Consider the following 20,295-nt stretch of genomic DNA (forward strand, 5'->3'; position numbering starts at 1 on the left):
AATCTTTCCTTCTGAGATTTGCAAGGTTCGCTCCTCATGGCTAAGCCACAATGCAGTGTAGTGTGCTTAGTTTTGATTTAACACAATGACTGAATCCAATCATTGTGGCTTGTAAATGATTATGCATGGTTTTGTCAATTGGCAGGGCAGAACCCACTACATTATTTTCATTTTCAGAGAACAAAAAAGAGTTCCTACTCATCTGAACCAACAGATGGCGCTCTGGTGCAATGAAATAAAATAATTTTAAAAAGAAAAGAAAAGAAATATATGCTGCTCAGAAGGGTGATTAAATAATCCTGAAACAAAGCAAGAGAAAATAATTGAATTATTTACCTGGTGTTGCCACTTTTATGGAAACTGGCTGGTGGGGTGCAGGAGTTTTTGCTGGCTCTTGAAACGAGAACAAATTAAAGCAATCATAACAAGGCATGCTATAACAAAATAAATAAATAAATAAAAAACATGGGGAAACAACATAGGAAAAATATTGCCCTTAGTATCCTTTTCATAAGGAAAAAGAGAAGATAATTAAAAGAAGTTGTTTCTTGGAATTCTATTAAGTAAATATACAAAAGTATGAAGGCTATTGCTTAACGCATTGTAAGCCGCCCTGAGTCTCCGGAGAAGGGCGGCATATAAATAATAATAATAATAAAAAAGTAAAAAAATAGGGGAAGAAAGCATGATTTGAAATCAAGTGATAATTACTAATATTAACAAATGTAGATTTTTGTATTATACAACTCAGCATCACAATTTAATAGTCATTTCACAAACCACATGCATCATTTGCAGAAAAAGGCATAGCTGGGATAACATTCTCCCTGAAGTAAACTAAAGTCTCTATATTTGTGTTCTCCTCCTCCAAAATAAAGCAAAACAGGTTATTCTCAAGCTGTAGCATAGATCAGTGTCACCAGCTCAGTTTTGACATACATATACATGTGCAAACAATGAACAATCTGGCTTGTGTTGATCCATCTTTTATGATAAATGAGAATACCCATCCCCACTTCAGGTCAATGGGGCTACGTGTGATTAGAGTCAGTTCACAGCCTGTCTCTGTGCAAAACATGCCTGTTTGACAAGAAAACCATCAGACACTCCTTCTGTAACACGAAGATAAGTGCTACTCAGAAGAGAATATTGAACTATGATCATTTATGTCAGGGACATGATGGATTGCAGCATCCATTTTCCTGGGATGGAAGATACCATGCTGAAGGATCAGAATTGTCCATCAAAGCTGTACGTTTCAACACCTGCTACCCAAACTGAACAACTGAAATCATCAGCAAGAAACAACAATCAAATTTGTATTTTATCTTTCTTGTGATGACCTTTTGCTCTGGGGGTTCTCAAGTGTTCATATTTCCCCCCCTGCTTTTGATGATCCAAAGTCTTCCCTTTATTCATGCATCTACTTCCTGGGAACTTGATGCCACAATTGGAATACTTACACCTGTGGAAGAAGCATGATTCTTCCAGATCCCCAAATGAGAAACGTGATACTGAGTTGTATGTAGATTTTAGTGATGCTATAGAAGCACAGTGAGAATAACATCACTGCAATAAGCTGGAAAAGATCTGAAACAGTAGCCCTCCCTTTCAGATGTGTTTGTCCTTTTTCTTTCTTCTGTAAATACCTGGATGTCTTCTGCAATTCAGCAGAAGAATACAGGGGGTCCTTGATTTACAATCATTTGTTTAGGGACTGTTCAACCTTACAGTGGCACTGAAAAAAAGTTACTTACGACCAGTCTTCACACTTTTTGTTGCATCATCCCAATAGCCATGTGATAATAATTTGGACACTTGGCAGTTGGCATGCATTTATGATTGTTCAGCATCTTGGGATCATGTGATCACTATTTGTGACCTTCCCAGCTGATGATGTAAGCCGGATTTGCTTAATGATTGTGATTCACTTAACAACCATGGCAAAAAAAAGGTTGTCAAATGGGGTGCCTCATTTAACAATGGAAATTATGACTCAATTGTAGTCATAGATACAAGGACTTCCTACACATAGCTGAAAGGTCTTCAGCTTTCATTTTATAAGGTTGCATGGGGCAATTTTAGGCCACGTTTTACCTGATTAAATAATGCAGGATTCTTTGTTTCCTGCATCACTTTCCCAGAAACAGAAACAGCAAATGCTTGATGAGTTCTATTTTCATGCCAGGGACTTGTATTCATTATTGAAGGACTAAGAGTCTTCAGACCTTATTATATAGGAACCAGATACATTAACTCTTCTATCTAGCTCATGGTCACTAAGAAATACTCAGCTGAGATCACAGTTGACATTTCAATCCCTATCTGCTTTTTCAAGATGTAAATTTTTTTTAAAAAGAAAATGGAGAAGCGAAAAAACAACTGTCAGTCACAAATGGGAATGGGGAACTGAAAATGCAGTGTGAATTGATTCAGAATAGAAGAAACTGCTAAGTCTAAACATGTCACTTTAAAATTATAAATGGTGTCACTCTTTCCATATTTGCATTTTCATACATTTTTACAGCACAGTTCTCTGCAGATCTACCCAGACGTAAATCCTATTGAGTACAAGACGCCTTTTACAAAAAAAAAAAAAAAAAAGGATAAAATGATATACTTTAATACTCATAATTGGATGTATCAAAGCAAACACTAATAACAGTGAAATAAAATAAACAAAGGTAAGAGCATAATTAGCAAAATAAGACTCACTTTTTAGGTCTTTGATGGAAACAGCTTCTTTTGTGTCTGTAAGAATATATTATAAAAGGCAATAAGTGTATGGTTACTTATTAGCAGTTAGCACTGCTAAAGGCTCTCACATATGCACCACAAGCCAACCATTTATTTCATCATCACAAAAGATAAAAATGTATTTCTCCAGGGAGATGCACCCTAAGCTTTCTAAATGATGGGTGTTTCAATGTTAGGATCTAATTTGAATACCAGAATGCAACCCTGGGATATGAAATAATTTATTCATTTATTTATCCTGTCTTTATTATTTTTATAAATAACTCTTTATGCTTGAATATACCTAATACTCTTTCTTCCTCATATTGTCCTCATATTGTCCTGTGAGATGGTCTGTGCTGAGGGAGATGTACTGGCCCAATGTCACCTAGCCAGCTTTCATGCCTAGAACTCACAGTCTCCTGGTTTCTAGCCTGATGACTTAACCGCTAGACCAAACTGACTCTCGCTAAAATCTTTACTTTGAAGTATTTGCATTTTTGCCCTTCTGGGGTAACTTGAATAAAAAGCAATGAAAGCTATTTCAGACAAAACACCTTCTAGCACTTTTCAAGGCCAGCTTTCATTTAGATATGAATTATCCCACCAAACTGTTTCCTTTTACTTGTATGAATAGTTAATCTCTTTGGGACCCCTTGCTCTGATTTCTGTTCTTTAGGACTCATGTGCCATTTTTGTAAGACCCTTTTCTTTTATCTGAGGTAATAAAAAGCCTAGCAGTTTCCAGAAGAAACTCATGCATTATTGGGTATATGTACATTGCCCTTTGCTCTGAAAAAAAACTTTGTGGGTTAATCTTCCGCCTCTATCGGCCTGTTTTCCAGGAATCGCTTCAAACCCTGCTAATTACCACACTGAGATGAAATTAATCATAAAGCTGTTTTCGGTCATGGAGGTCTATTGAAGCATTCATAAATGCTTTATAGTTGCCAGATATGGAAATTTTAAAAAGTGTCACTTGTAGTTGATATGAATCATTTATCACAATTATCTGCTATTACTGGAAGCTATAAAACCCAAACTCACCGGCAACATTATGTTCAACAACAGATGTGATCTACAACATGCTCCATTACAAAAATTCTGATACATTGGGATATTTCCTTATGTTTTAGATAAGAATGTTCTTTTACTCAAATAGCTTTCTCATGAAGAAGATTCGTCCAATTCTGTTTCAAGGGTAGCTTGTTTTTCAAACATTCCGATGTTTAAGGATTATCAAATGAGGAATTGACTCATATGTAATTATTTTCACCTAGTAATATATAAAAAAGGTTAAAACAAGAAACAAAGCTCTGGTGAAGAATTGTTTTTCCCCTATTCCCTTTTACTATTTATTCATAGTTACTCCTTGAATAAAGAACTATGCGATTAGTTCTTTATTCAATATGCACAGCAATTCCTCCACCAGGTTCTGCTAAGGCCCCTAATGAAATACACTAGGGAATCTCAAAATGTGGGTCATGACTCCGTTAACATACTTCAGGCAAAATCTGCAGTGACTCTGATACTGCTTTCACTATGCATGAACAATCTTCACAATCACAAAGCTGGAGCATTGTCAAACCACGGCAACTTTGCTCAGGGAAAATTGGGGCCCAGAGTAAGTTTTTAGATTGTTCTCAGTTTCCTTATGCAAGCAAGCAATCTCCTCTGTTATGGATAATGATAAAGTATTATTCCCTATATTGAACATCACTGATTAACATAATGCATAGACACAGCACAAACGATACTGAACCAGTTTTGCAAACCACTATGGGATTCAGAGGACTGCAGGCTGGGTTTGTGAATAATTGCAGGAATGAATTTTTACATATGCAAGGCATTATGTTTTCAATAAAAGGAAGGCTATGTTTTCGGGACTACGGATGGTCATTACAGAGAACAAGGTGATTCTTTATAAAGAACTAAATCTACCAAATGGAACATATGTGGTAAGAAACAAAAGCCAGCTACAAACAAAAAATAAGAACAGTTGGGGATTTTTATCAGAAAACAAGGTTATGTCTTAGGAATCTTAAATATGGAGTCAATGTTGCTAGAATGCGAAAATCTTGAGAAAAAAAGGATGACAGCAGCTGAACAAATATTCTCTCCATACCTATGTAAGGGACCCTATCATTAATGATAGATGTAATTCTGATGTTTATAGTATAGGTCAGGAGTGTCAAACTCAATTTCATTGAGGGCCGCACCAAGGTTGTGTTTGGACTTGGGATGAGATGGGGCATGGCCAGCTCAATGTCACTCATGTCGGTGGCACCTGTGCTGGCCTGAACGCTCTGCCAGCTAAAACAGGTTCCCAAGCTCCGTTTCGGCTGCAACAGACTCCTGCAACCCTCTGCCAGCAAAAATGGAGCTGGGGAGTGCCGCTCTGTGGACCTTGCAAGCTCCATTTTCGGTTGCGATGGCTTCTTGCAACCCTCTGCCAATGAAAAGAGAGCTCAGGAGGGCTGCAGACAGCCCTCCCAAGCTCCATTTTTGCTGGAAAAGGCACTGCGAGCCGGTCCTTCACTGTTTCCAGGACAGCCCCCTGGGCCAAGTTCTAAGCACCCCGCAGGCCGGATCTGGGCCCCAGTCCTTGAGTTTGACACCCCTGGTATAGGCCAATCTTCCCCAACCTCTATAACTAGGAATTTGGAAACCTATAATCTCAACACATCTAGGCTGGAGTGTCTGGTCATCTTAATAATCAGGCATGCTAGAATTCAAAAATCATTACATAATATATTTCAATAGATGGGCAGAAGGGATAGAGGAATTCAAAAGTTTTACCAACGTGTGATTCTGTACTTGAGACATATCATGCAATTGATTTCATGGAAGGATAGTTTGCTCAGAACAATGTTTACTCGGAGAAATAGTCTCAGTGCATTCAGAGGACATATTTGCTAATGAACAATTTGCCTTATTTTAGTTGAAAACTCACCTGGTAAACGTAAGCTAACCAAGGCATTTCCAATTCTCTATTCAACATCTAAAGACCAGGGTTTCCACTTACATAGATGTAGAAAACTAACATAAGCACATAGACTTTGGGGCTTCCAAGACACTGAATAAGCAGAAGGTTTCTAGATACAATATGTCAGCCATATGTGTGAAATCATTTCCTGCACTTTTGACACATTAATGGGGGCTTTTAAACCAATACATCATGCATGGATGGTATTTAATGTTCCATTTGCTGCCCTTAGCAAAATGTTCTGTATTAAAACAAAAGCTGCAGCAGGTGGCATAAGCTCTCTGAAAAACAGCTTTTCATTGGAATATTTTAAGCAATGAGAGACAATTCTTAATACAGCCTCATCTCAGAAAGTATAGGCATCAGGTGTCAAGTACTAGGTAACTGTGCTTTATCCCTACTCAGGGAACTAATAGCCCAGTAATTATCTAACCAAGGCCAAGAATGAATTAAAATTAAATCCATTCTATCATATTTTCAAAGCACCCCCGATTGCTGCAAATCAAAATTCACACACCAAGAATCTTTGGGATTCTGTGAAACAGACCTTTCCAAACTTGAACCAACCAGATGTATTGAATTATAATTATCATTAAGCCCATTTTCATCAGTAGCTGGAGGAATTGAAGGATACAAGAGGATTCTGAACATGTATCTATTTAGATTGACATTAACAGAATTAAAACTGGAAATTTGAAGTGACATTTAATCAGTCATTGTTTATTAAAGACTTCTAAATATGGAAGGTTCTATAGTTCCCCACACATCAAACCATACTCTCCACGAATGATGGAACTGGTAGTCAAAATATGCTAGACTCAGTAACATCTTATAATATTAGCTTTTCTCATTCACCACTATAGCACCAGAAGATAAAATGGAGCTTGTTGCAAGTCCTTGAAAATAGTAAGTAAGTAAGTAAGTAAGTAACTAAGAAACTATAGCACATCCTGACATACATCAAAAACATTTCAGAAGCAGTAGAATGCAGCTTCCGAGATCTGAAAGTGGGTATCGCCCACCACCCAGAGATTACCATAGGAGAACAAATCATGCAGCACAAAGATTGGCTGGGAGAAATTTACTGGATTCCCTGCATGGATTGGCCTTGTGATTATGTAGGACAGATAGGGAGGAAGTTAGCCACCAGATTAAAGAACATGAGCAAGCTGTTAGAAAAGGAGACCCAAACTCATTGGTAGCCTCACACTGCAGTGAACAAGGACATGCATTCAATTTTGCAGCAATTGGGATATAGACATGAAACCCTTGTCATGGTCAGATCACTCACTCCTTCATCTGGACCTTCGAACCGCGACACCCTGCCACAGGGAGGCGGAGCCAATTAGATGGGTCCGCCCCAGGCACCTGATGGATCCTGATAGGTTCCAGATGGAGCTTGGGCCATTTCCTGAGGATCTAGCACATGACTCGGCCGAGGACCTGGTAGGTGCCTGGGATCGGGCGGCTGGTGGGGCCTTGGACCGAGTCGTGCCTTTGCGGCCTCTGACCCGGTGCCGATCCCGGGTGGCTCCTTGGTTTACTGAGGAGCTGAGGGAAATGAAGCACCAGAAAAGATGCCTGGAGAGCGGTTGGAGGGCCAGTCTTGCTGAATCTGATCGAACACTGGTAAGGTCGCATATTAAGGCCTACCTAGTGGCGATAAAGACGGCAAAGTTTAATTACTTTTCTGCCTCTATCAGGGAATCGTCCGGCCGCCCTGTTTAGAGTGACCCGCTCCCTGCTCCATCCGGAAGTGCGGGAGGATCCCTTGGAAGGCAGGGCGGAGGATTTCGGACACTACCTGTAGACAAAATAGCTCAGATCCGGGGCGATTTGGACTCTGACTGAGTAGATCAGGGCAGGGTGACGAGGAATAGTCTTGAGAATGTTACCTGGGAGGAGTTTGATGCTGTGACTCCTGATGATGTGGACAGGATTTTGGGGAGACTTAGTACGGCCACATGTTTACTGGACCCGTGTCCCTCCTGGTTGGTACTGGCTTCCCGGGAGGTTACACGAGGCTGGCTCCAGGATGTTATCAACGCTTCATTGAGTGAGGGTCACTTCCCCGCTGCCTTGAAAGAGGCGGTGGTGAGGCCTCTCCTCAAGAAGCCGTCCCTGGATCCGACAATATTGGCCAACTACCGTTCTGTCTCCAACCTTCGCTTCATGGTGAAGGTTGTTGAGAGTGTGGTCGCGTGACAGTTTCCACAATTCCTGGAGGAAACATCTTATCTAGATCCATTCCAGTCGGGTTTCAGGTCTGGGCACAGCACGGAAACGGCATTGGTCGCGTTGGTTGATGATCTCTGGAGGGCTCGGGACAGGGGTTGCTCCTCTGTTCTGGTCCTGTTAGATCTCTCAGCGGCTTTTGATACCATCGACCATGGTATCATGCTGCACCGGCTGGAAGAGTTGGGGGTGGGAGACACCATGTTGTGGTGGTTCTCCTCCTTTCTCTCCGACCGGTCGCAGTTTGTGTTGGCAGGGGGGCAGAGGTCGACCTCGAAGCCTCTCATCTGTGGAGTGCCACAGGATCGGTCCTCTCGCCCCTTCTGTTCAACATTTATGTGAAGCCGCTGGGCGAGATCATCCATGGCTTCGGGGTGAGATACCATCAGTACGCTAATGACACCCAGCTGTACATCTCCACCCCAGACCACCCCAACGATGCCCTTGAAGTGATGTCCCAGTGCCTGGAGGCTGTGCGGATCTGGATGGGGAGGAACAGGCTCAAGCTCAACCCTTCCAAGACTGAGTGGCTGTGGCTCCCGGCATCCCGATATAGTCAGTTGACTCCATCACTGACTATTGGGGGCGAGTCTTTGGCCCCCACAGAAAGGGCTCGCAATCTGGGATTCCCCTGGATATGCAGTTGTCCTTGGAGGAACATCTGACGGCTGTAACCAGGGGGACCTTTTGTCAGGTTCGCCTGATTCGCCAGTTGCAGCCCTTTCTTGATCGGGATTCCCTGTGCACAGTCAGTCACGCCCTCGTCACCTCTCGCCTTGACTACTGCAACGCTCTCTACATGGGGCTCTCCTTGAAGAGCACCCGGAGGCTCTAACTGGTCCAGAACGCAGCAGCGTGGGTAGTAACGGGAGCAGCATGGCGCTCCCATGTAACACTGCTCCTGTGCAAGCTGCACTGGCTCCCGGTGATCTTCTGGGTGCGCTTCAAGGTGTTGGTTATCACCTTTAAAGCGCTCCATGGCATAGGGCCTAGCTATCTTCGAGACTGCCTGCTGCTACCAACGATCTCCCATCGACCCGTGCACTCCCACAGAGAGGGCCTCCTTGGGGTGCCATCAGCCAAACAATGTAGGCTGGTGACCCCCAGGGGGAGGGCCTTCTCTGTGGGGGCACCTACCCTCTGGAATCAGTTGCCCTCAGAGATAAGGAGAATCCAAGACCTCAGTGCCTTCCGCCGTGCCTTTAAAACCCACTTTTTCCAGCAAGCCAGGCTGGCTTAAGAAGAAATTTTTAAATGTTTTAATTGGTTTGTGATTTTTAATTTTTGGGCCAAATTTATATATATATTAACTGTTTTTTAATATTTGTATTTCATGTTCTTAATTCTGGCTATACACTGCCCTGAGTCCTCAGGGAGAAGGGCGGTATATAAATTGGAAATAAAATAAAATAAAATAAAAATAAACTAAGATTGTTGGCTGAGCAGGGACAAAAACAGATGGAGAAATAATTGAAGCCTGGGAAACAGTACCCTTGTCACTCAACAGGAGTGCTGATTTACTACCACTTACCAGGTACTTAGGAGGCGAGGACACGGCAGTACAAGGAATCAACAATCTATGACTTAATAGCCAGCTATCAACACCCCAATCAACAATTCAAAGTCACACACAACCAGACACGACATAAATACTATGCATAGAACAGAACATCCTGATGACTGAGAAGTTCCCTGAGGATGGGCTCCAGCATGAGTCTGAAAGCTTGGAAGAACAAATCTCTGGTCCTGATGACTGACTCAGATTGGATCCTACAGTAAGGCTATTCGTACTATATGTGCCTCATTCTGAGACACGTCTGTTAGAGAATTTGTAGCATTGGTGCTAGAACCTCAATAAATTTACCCCAACATCATTTTTTTTTTTAAAAAAAAAAGTTTATTTAACTCTTGCACTTACACTTACACTTAGTTGGTCACACATACCCATGCACATATACTAAGAGGGAGATTTCTAATGCTTCTGGGTATATTAGTGAAGTTGTGCAAAATCTTCAAAAGTGATGCTTTCTAATACACAGTGGTGTATACAAAGTATCTTTCTTTGTATCATTAAAGCACCAGCATCTGTTTTCAGGCTTCATAATTTATTCGTGGATGACTTGGATATGTGTGCATTAACAGTCACTTTGCTTCATTTTTCCTCTGCATAAGAAGCAGCAGAGAAGCTTGAAAAACCTGTTCTCCATTCCCTGGTTCTCTTTCGTGTGAGTGCTGAAGTTTTAGAAGTGACAAGTTTTTGTCATTGCTCCTCTCACATATCCATTGCATAATATTAATTTTACAATACAGTAGTGAACTTACAACCTGAATTACAGCTTTTTATCAGGTTCGCCTGATTTCCCAGTTGTGCCCCTTTCTGGATAGGGACGCCTTGCGCACAGTCACTCACGCCCTTGTCACTTCCCGTCTGGACTATTGTAATGCTGTCTACATGGGACTCCCCTTGAGGAGCACCCAGAGGCTCCAACTGGCCCAGAATGCGGCCGTGTGAGTAATAATGGGGGCGACCCGTCGCTCCCATGTAACACCTCCCATGTAACACCTCGAGCTGCACTGGCTCCCGGTGGTCTTCTGGGTGCGCTTCAAGGTGTTGGTTACCATCTTTAAAGCGCTCCATGGCTTAGGATCTGGCTATCTACAAGACCGCATTCTGCCACCGATTGCCTCTCACCGACCGGTACACTCACACAGAGAGGGCCTCCTCAGGGTGCCATCAGCCAAACAATGTAGACTGGTGACCCCCAGGGGGAGAGCCTTCTCTGTGGGGGCCCCTGCCCTCTGGAATAAATTACCCCCGGACATATGAAGGATCCCCGACCTCCGCACCTTCTCTCGTGCAGTGAAGACCCTGTTATTCCAGCAAGCCACTCTGATGGGATAAATGATTTTAATTTGGTTTTAATGGGGTTTTAAAATTGGTTTTTAAATGAGAGTTTTAAATTCGGCCTATGATTTAATTATTTTAATCTGCTTTTAAATTCTATTTTGTACATTGTTTTTATTACGGCTGTTCACTGCCCTGAGTCCTTTGGGAAAAGGGCGGTATATAAATTAAATTAAATAAACAAACAAACAAACAAACAAATAAATAAATAAATAAATAAATATACATACATACTGTGGGTACTAGCAAACCTCATTTTTATTCAAATGACACAGACTTTTATTTGAATATATTCAAAATATTGAGCCCTTCCCTATCCCAGACACTGACCATATCCCATCCCAGCCTTAAGCTGGGATTCTATAATATAAAATGTCACCAGCTACAAAACGTTGAGGACACCAGGCAGTTAGGACAATTATCCTGATGTTATCATCAAGAACTGTGGCTCACTAAATTTCCTTCGCATGGAATATGTTCTTGGTCACAAACACTTGCATCTTTTTTCCCTAACTGGAGGGAGTGCATAGTGTTAATGTCACATACTTTAGGCAAGGAGTTCAAAGAAAGTACAGCTGATTAGCAAGTAAAGACAGCTGATGAAATCTAACTTGATTTAATTGTTTAAAAAGTAAATGGGAGGTTGTGGTATTCTTAGTATGCGAGTTATATTTGTCCTAAGTAATGTCAGCATAAGGCTTATCTTCAAGAGATGGCGGATTGAAGTCAACATCAGTGCATCACATTAGATTCTTCTCTTTCAACTGCAAAATCCCCAACTTGGCCAACTCTCTATAGAGCTATCCATTGCTTTTTGATAGGCCTTACTTCAAGTTACATTTATAAAAGATTTGTCTGTTTTTTATTTATTACATTTATATGCCACTCATCTTCCTATCCTGTCCAGATAAATCTGGACAGGGGCCTTCCTTAGTGAAGGTTTCCGTTTGCAACAGCAAAGAAATATCCCTCTGCTTTGCTATTGATCAGGAAGAGAGCAAATAATATCTGATTATAGTATTTTGTCTCCTTTTTTCCATTTTCATAGATTTCTTTGTCAGGGTTTTTCAGCACTCATTAAATATTCTGTTCAAATGTATTGCAGCTTTTACTATGCTTATTAACCACCTGAAAAAGAATATGCAATAATTATTGGTTTCATGTATTATATTCCAAGCTGCCTTATTAAAGCAACAAACATGCTTTGATCATGAAAAAAGCATAATGAAAGATCTTCATTCTATGCCAGAAGTTTAACTTTTCACATCCTGCCTGTCACATCTATTCTGATTGTGCATGTCCACCAATAAAAAAAAGACAGTGGATTCCTTATGGCTGTTCATTAAAGCTTGCTCATGATATAAGAGGATTTGGGTTTCAAATCTTCTGATGCTGCTTACTTTAACAGACTTCTAGATTACACTTGATATTTGCAATAATAATTTGTAAAAACATATCTTCAGACTATTACCCTGTTTCCCCGAAAATAGGACCCAACCGGAAAATAACTCCTAGCATGATTTTTCAGGATGCTCGTAATATAAGCCCTACCCCCAAAATAAGCCCCAGTTAAGATTGTCAGCCAGATGGATGCATTTAGTACCGTATTTCCCCCAAAATAAGACCTAATCAGAAAATAAGCCCTAATGCATCTTTTGGAGCAAAAAAATAATATAAGATCCAGTCTTATTTTTGGGGAAACACAGTCTAAAAAATAAAATTGAAATGACCAGCTTGTTTTAAAGCAGAATATTATAAACATGAACAGACTTTCACAAGTGGGTTCCTGTGGTTTCATGGATATTATTGTTAGATATGTTATCAAGTAATCCAGATTTGAAATCCATTAAGAGGACTTCATCTTGGATAATTTATTAAGAATTTCTTTACAAGAAGGAGCCACTGTTAATAATAAAAATGAACATTTGAACAGTGCTTGAGATTTCCTGGATTGTTCAGAACCAGAAAACTTTCTGGAATTCCATTAATGGTAACTGAAAATTATAGCTAAATTAAATGACAAATAAAATGAGAGTAGAAAAAACTATGAAGCACTTCTACAGTTGTTAACCTATTCTTAAAAAGAAATATTACAACTAAACTATTATTTTTTTAAAAAAACATAATATTGAAACCTGGAAGGATAAAGTTGCAGGGATAGGGAATAGTGTGATGTTAGATTAAGATTGGGGAGACATAGGTTTATTCTACTTTCACTCATGGTAATTCACTGGATGCCTATGGACTAGGCATTCTTTCAGGCCAGTCTAATCACAGAACTGTTATCCGAATGAAGTGAAAGATATAAACTACCTTAAATTCCCAGAGAAAATGTGGATTATAAATCTACCTAATGAAAATAATATTTGGAAAATGTTTTTTTTTTTTTGTGTGTGTGGAATGTGGTTCAGAATAATTCAAGTTGTCAGATTAAAACTTGAGAATTTAACCAGTTATTTGGTTATGTTATTTAAGTTGTCAAATTTTAAGCTCACTGGATACCATGTAAATCTTCATTGGAATTCAGATAGTGGTTTAGTCATTTAGTGACCACAAATGTGACGGGCAACTTCATTGCTAAGTGAAGTGGTCACTAAGTGGGAAATCATGTGATTGCAACTTTGTTTTCCTTTTCCCCACTCCCCTGTGCTTTGTAATGCTCACCCCAGCAGCACTGGAATAGCCAGTTCAAAACTTAAAAGACTAGTCATTTCACACCTTCTGTTTTTGTTTCCCTTCTAACCATCCTTTGAATTGTTCATCCTGGCACTGAGATAATTAACAAGAATGGAATTAATATTTGTATTTACATTCATTGGAGAGGAAGGGATTACAAGAGAGTAAGCAGGCATATAATGGGTAATACTAATTGAAAGGAATACACTGCATTGTTACAATAAGGGCTCTATACAAACAGCCTAGTATATTATCCATTGTGTGCCTTCTTACTCTCTTGTAATCTCTTCCCCTCCAATCTTTTTACACTGCAAGTGGGAAATAAAAAATGGGCCAGACATAGGAGATTGCCTACAGAAATTGCTTGTTCCCCTCCCCCCTAGTTTTCCAGGGTGGAGGGATTGGAGAGGAAGGAATTACAAAAGAATAAGCAAGCATAGAATGGGAAATGCACCAGCCTATTTGTGTAGCATGCTCTCGGCTCCAAGTGTGTTTGGGACTGCTAGTGCCACCACATTACTTACAATTTGTATTCATCGTTGTGAGCTTGCTTACTTTTTGGTAATCCCTTCCTCTAATGGCAATTACATGACAGAGGAACACTATAAAAGTTATAAATGTGGGTATTAGTCATAAAATTTCAGCATTGTCATAACTTCAAATGATCACTGATTGAGGCAGAAGGTAAGTAAACACTACCTGTAAAAGAGGTATCAAAATCAGATAACAAGTAAGGGTATAAGGCTAAGTCTTCACTTACCCACTGTCTCAATCAGTGACCATATGAAGTTAGGCCGGTGCTGAAATTTTATGACTAAGAGTTTTATGCTATGAATTGATCTGTTTATCTAAACATTATCAATGAGTGTTTATATCAGATATATATCAGATAAATTTTTAATCATATATATATTCTTACTTCTTCGTAAGATTTACGTGTGTTTTTCCTCTAGCCAGGTTTTTCCTACATAACCAAGGTTTTTCTACAGCCCTAGCTCAGTGGAATCACATCCACTCGATTATGGGCTTTTTTCTTTCTGGTAGCCAGCAAGTTCTTGCTGCCAGGTGAGAGACTTGGAAGCTATGGCTTAGAAGCCCATAGCTTCTAAACTAAACAAGAGCCTGAAGATGACAGGGTTGTGAGCCTGTCGAAACATTGCTAGAAAGAAAAACTTTTAAGGTACTGGTAGGATTTTAGCTAAGGTTTTAAAGGACCTTGCAGAGTGCTCTGTAACGATTTTGGGAAGATTTTAAACTAGGATTTTAACCAGAATTTTAAATATTTTAACTAACTTATTTAACATGATGCGGGAAAACACCCGAGATTTTAATTTTTTGCATATATATATATATATATATATATATATATATATATATATATGCTGATTAGACCAGTTTAAGCTCTTTCAAAGTTGTTAAATGCAACCAGGTTGCTTAGGAATCAATTGAGCTTTCAGTCAAAAGGCCATTTGATGCAGCTCTGCAAAGTGAAATGACATTCCACTTCCCAGGTGCCAATGTTGAGATGGTGACGGTGTTGTTTACATGCAGAAACATGCACAGAAGGCATTTCCAACAAGTGAGGCAGCCCACTTTAATTAGGGAAGTTAGAATACCTTTCATTTTCCCAGGATATCAGCATCCTGCAGCAACTAAAACTGAGACGGGCCTATTTGCTTCTGTGGTGTACAGTGACATCTCCTTTTCATGTGACTGCCAGCATGAAAATTAAACAATCAACAGCAACTTTTTTAGAATGGACTTATCTTTAGAAGAAGTGTTTTTGTAATGGTCCATATCCCTACACTTACAGCAAAATTAGCTGCGAAAGATGAACATCCTAGATTTTTCTTTATAGGTTATGCAATTATTTAAGAATAAAGAGAAGACCATGTAGGGGTGGGCAATTTGAAATATCAACAACTATACATCAACTGAGAATAATTTAACACAAACATAGCAGCATTGATTCAGTATTAAATGAATACACTGCTCAAAATTTTAGTTAATGAAATTTTCATTTAAGGGAGAATAGCAAGCTGGCAAACATTAATAACTTTTTCCTAGACTAGTGGATTTGTTTATTAATTATGCCTTTTTGTATAATTAATAGGCTTATTGGGGAATACATGCAAGATTCTGGAGCCCATTATTGCCTTTGATTAATTTATGCAACACTCCATCATTATTATTTGACTCTGGTGCTACGGTCAATCAAACAGCAGACATTTTGGCTTGAATGTTGAATGTTTCTAATAACAGCAACTGATGCTAAAATTCTCCACAACTTTTTAATCTTTATATTAGCTGATGGACTTGTATTTATTAACTGAGTTAATTAACAGTGCTAACCAAAAACAGAGTTATGGAGGCGTATGAGCAAGCAAGGTTTCAGATAGGTAGGGACACTGTGGATAATTCCTTTGATCTAACCTATTGAATTAGAATGTGTTAAATGTTCGAAGGGTAACAGTGGGAAGAAAACTAATTGCTTCCAATCACAGAAGGGTATTTATCAGTTAGCCTAGAAGAGGGGGGGAAATCACAACAATTTGAATGACAACACTTCAGCTTCAAGGTACATTGGACAAGTAACAAGCAGTCCCCAAAGCTGCTCAGTTAAGCTCTTTCCCTATTCCCTTGCCAAAGCAATTGCCACAAACTCAGGAATGAAGATGAGCAATAAGCATCATAAAAGTTTTCTCAGTTGGATTCTTCTCCCCAACATATGCCCTGCAGAACTGCTGCCACCATTTTCCCTGTGGGAAGGATCTCTAAAAAGAGAAGGAAGTTGGGTTAACAACAGCTCTGCTTGAGCAGAGAGGGTATTGTCATCAAAGGCCTTATTGGAAAGATCTTTTATTTGTTTTTCAGTAATAATTATTGTATTTTTATTTACAATTCTTTAATTCCTTTAAACATGCCTTGAGAGGATTATTATTCTGAAAGAGAGGCTATAAAAATTATATTAAGTAGCAAATTGTTATGCAAAAAAACAAACAAACCACTTTATTTTCCCCACGAAATACTAGGCTTCCTCCACAACAGATAATTTTTGATAGGTTTGAGGTCTTTCAGATTCTGTACCTTTAGAAAGAGACTAAACAAGGAATATTCTAGCTTCTTTTCACTTTCATCTATATGTTAATGACATTGCTGAATTCTTAACACCTTCAGTCTATCATGTACCCAGATTGGCTACAAAAAAATTATTTTCATTGTACAAAAGAGATGCTACAGTTCTATCCCAGACAAAAGTTAAGTGCAAGAAGACAAATGAGGACATTTTCCAAATTGTACTCTTAAAAAAGCAAACAGTAGTAAATTACAGTAATAGAGCAGTAACTGTGCTCTATAAATAGCATGTGTCTCATATATGGTATTTGAATAATCAGCTCAATGGACAAATTAGACTTTTCAAATGTTTGGTCATGGGTCTTCAGTAATCAGAAACACAGACAGTCCAACAATAACATTTGCCAGTTTTCAATTTTGCAAAGCATTAAATTTTTAATGCATTCTCCTTACAAAAAGTTATAATTTTAATCTTCAGCCTTGACATTCTCATGATTTAAACCCATCGTTCAGTTATTTTATAGCTTTTTTTGCCAACTTCTAGGCCGAGTTCTAAAAATTGAAATCAATTGCTCTTCCTTCCATTTAGACACAAATTTGGCTTAGGATATTTAATTATTGACATGAGAGCAGCTTGATGAAAGTCATTAGTTCAAGGTTCTGTCTTGTTGGCCTTTTACCGCAGCTGCTATTAAAACTTGGTTTCAGTTAAGCAATCTATTAAGGAAATGGATTTTTGACGTATCCAGATCATATTTGCAAGCTCTAACTCTCTTGCAATATAGAAGAGCTCTTTCTAGAGCAGTACTGAATATTCCACCTTGCTCAAGAGATGCATCATAAGAATGCCATTATACAGTATTTCTTTGTGTGGGTACAGCAGAGCAAAATTATCAGCTCCTCCATTTTTGTTTTGTTTGTTCTTTTTACAGAGGAGTGTTGAAAGTGTTCCTGGATGAAACACAATATTTTTTTCTTCTTCAATTACTTATCTCTGATTTGGAATTACTGAGAATATGGAAACAAAGAAAGGTTCAGTTGAAAAATGAAAGGCTAAATGCTTCCAGCAAGTGACTGAAACAGAAGCAAGGGATTGGGGTGGGGGGTGGGGGGTGGAATGAAGAGCAGCTACTGTACTGCCATTTCAGAGACAGACACAACAAGAATTGTCTTCTTGCCAACTTTCTTGTGCAGAAAATGTGTGTCTGTGGTGGAAACCCTCCTCTAACTATGCAAATGAGGCAGGGGTGGGTTCTTCTTACCTTTACTACCGGTTCGCAATGGGATCATGCGTGGATGATTGCTTTGCTCGCGTGCACGCCTTGCTTCCACACATGCACAGATCGTCGATGACAAGATCCAGGGCAGTGGGCAGGGCCTCCCGTCGGTTTTACTACCGGTTCTTGTGAACCAGTCAGAATTGGGGGCAACCCACCACTGAAATGAGGTCTCAGTAAAGTCAATTTCTTTCATCAATAAAATGTCTCCATGGATGAAGCAGGCTCCATTACAGACGTTTACTTCCTGTACACTGGAAAACTATGAGAGGAAAATCCTACTGACCAGTATTTAGAGTACCATGTGTATACATGCACATAAGAATTACTGAAGTCAAAGGGATTTATTGATATCAGTAGCCCAATACAAAGGCTCTTATTAATTCCCTTCTTAGCTCAATACTTCTGGACTCTCTTCCCAAGTATCCATTCCATTGTGCAAAAATAAACTGAATTAAACCAAGTCATTCCTAACAGAGCAACGGCCTACACAAAATGAGAGGAATCAACAACAAACTCAGAGGGAAGAAGCCTGTCTAGCTTGATACTTATTGATCCCAGATATTTGCAGTCTATCACTGTAAGTGTTTATATGCATCTGTGAGGGGTGGGAGAGAAAAGCTTGAGTGAAAGAGAATGATTGGTGATCATATGTGCAGATGCGGTTCAATAAATTTTATATATGAGATATCTTATTTAACAGACAATTTTGATCAATAACTATTAATTCAAATAACAATTAATTTTTGTTCCGGTCTGTCTTGTCCTTTTGGAAATAAAGGGATATATACTTGATGTTTGATTTCAATGGGATTTGGCAACCTTAGTTGACAAGAAAGAAGAGCTGGGTGCAATAATTGTATGTGTGTGATCTTTTTTCCCCCTTGTACCTTTTTTTAGGGAAGGCAGGGTCACTTGTTTGGGGTGTTTTTTATTTTTCTAAAGTATCTTTCTGGTTTTCAAGTGGTTTTTCCCACAGATTGACAATCTGCAGTAAAAATTGCAGTTACTATTGAAATACATTTCAACTACAGGCTACAAGTCTTTTATATATAATGTTTATATCTGCTAAATTGTCTGTTTACATTTTGCATATTAATGATGTCTGCCCCAAATTTCTGTCCACCGATCATCTGCCGATCATTTTATGACACTCCTTAAAATAGAGCCATTAAATTTTCACATTAAAAAGATGTAAGGTGATATTTTTAGAAAATGAAAAGGTCTATTGGTTAAACCTGGTCATATGTTTAAATAGTAATATAATTTGGAGCAGTATAGAATAACTCCCACTTATTTCTGATACTGTTTGTTGCTTCCCTGGGTCTCTTAAACCTGCCCATTGCCTTCATGCACAATTTCACATGAAGATCAGTCCACACTTCAGCATTTGCAATTTTTGTATGGTTGAGTGATTTAAAAAATGCACCTTCAGAGAAACATCCTATATCTGTACACTGGATGCTGAATTTATCATTTAATGTTATATGTCGACATATCATAAGTCATATATTTAAAAAAAAAATAAGTCACATAATTAAAAAACCACTTTAGCTACCAAGACAGAAGAGGGAAAAATCAGAAAAAAAGCATTTTGCCCTAACTTTTGAAGATTTCAGTTCTTTTACAGGTGGCCATTCTGGTGTATATTAAGAGTGAGATATTTAAAAAAAAAAACTTGTTTTTGATTCTCTTATTCATAGTTTTCTACAAAATAAACAGTAGCAATTATAAGTCCCAAAGATGCTTTTTCTGGAGGCAACTGGACTTTCCTTGTTTTTGTTTTTTTCTTTTGAAGATGTTTCGCTTCTCATCCAAGAAGCTTCTTCAGCTCTGATAGAATAATGGGGAAAGGAAGGATTTATATTCCTTGCAGACAGCTGACCATTTGCATCCTTTCAGAGGGTCGTTGAAGCACTTGGAGGTTTATCTTATGTCCTCAGGGTCATCTGAGTAGTGCTCCTGCTTCCTGTAGTCCGCAATTTTTTTTCTGTGGAGATCCATTCTTATTCCCACACCATTCAAAGAATGTTCATCCCAAATTGTACAGCTAAAAGTCTGTAGAGATTCTCAGTCATCCAGGTCATGGTTGTCCCAAAGGTGCTTATGACAGTTTTTCACACTCACAACCGTTGCGGTAATCAAAATTCAGAAACTTGGCAAGTGGCTCATATTTATAATGGTTGCAGTGTCCCGGGGTCTCATGTTCTCATCTTTTATTTCAAATTTCAAATCTTTATTGTCAGTGCACAACATATGTACAATGAGATTGGCTGAGCTCCCTCAGTGCACCCCTCCCAACATAATAACTCACAGTGAAAACAGAAAATCCCTAACCCAATAAATCATATTAATAACCCCCAGTCCTATTGCACCAGTGTGAACATGTTACACGTTGCGCCGGC

General features: G+C 39.1%; 1 protein-coding gene across 50 annotated transcripts in view; it reads right to left on the bottom strand.

The window, feature by feature from the left end:
* TRDN (triadin) overlaps positions 1-20,295 on the bottom strand; it is a 233,932-nt gene that overhangs the window by 77,543 nt on the left and 136,094 nt on the right. For all 50 annotated transcript variants that reach the window (XM_087882735.1, XM_087882727.1, XM_087882730.1 and 47 more), the window contains 2 exons: positions 2,716-2,751; positions 337-393 (listed from right to left, as the gene is read on the bottom strand). In XM_087882735.1, the coding sequence (XP_087738861.1) occupies positions 337-393; positions 2,716-2,751 (93 nt within the window). The remainder of the gene's footprint in view (positions 1-336; positions 394-2,715; positions 2,752-20,295) is intronic.

This window comes from Pantherophis guttatus, chromosome 1 (assembly GCF_059756535.1).
Source record: "Pantherophis guttatus breed Tessera chromosome 1, ASM5975653v1, whole genome shotgun sequence".
In the NCBI taxonomy this organism is placed as follows: domain Eukaryota; kingdom Metazoa; phylum Chordata; class Lepidosauria; order Squamata; family Colubridae; genus Pantherophis; species Pantherophis guttatus.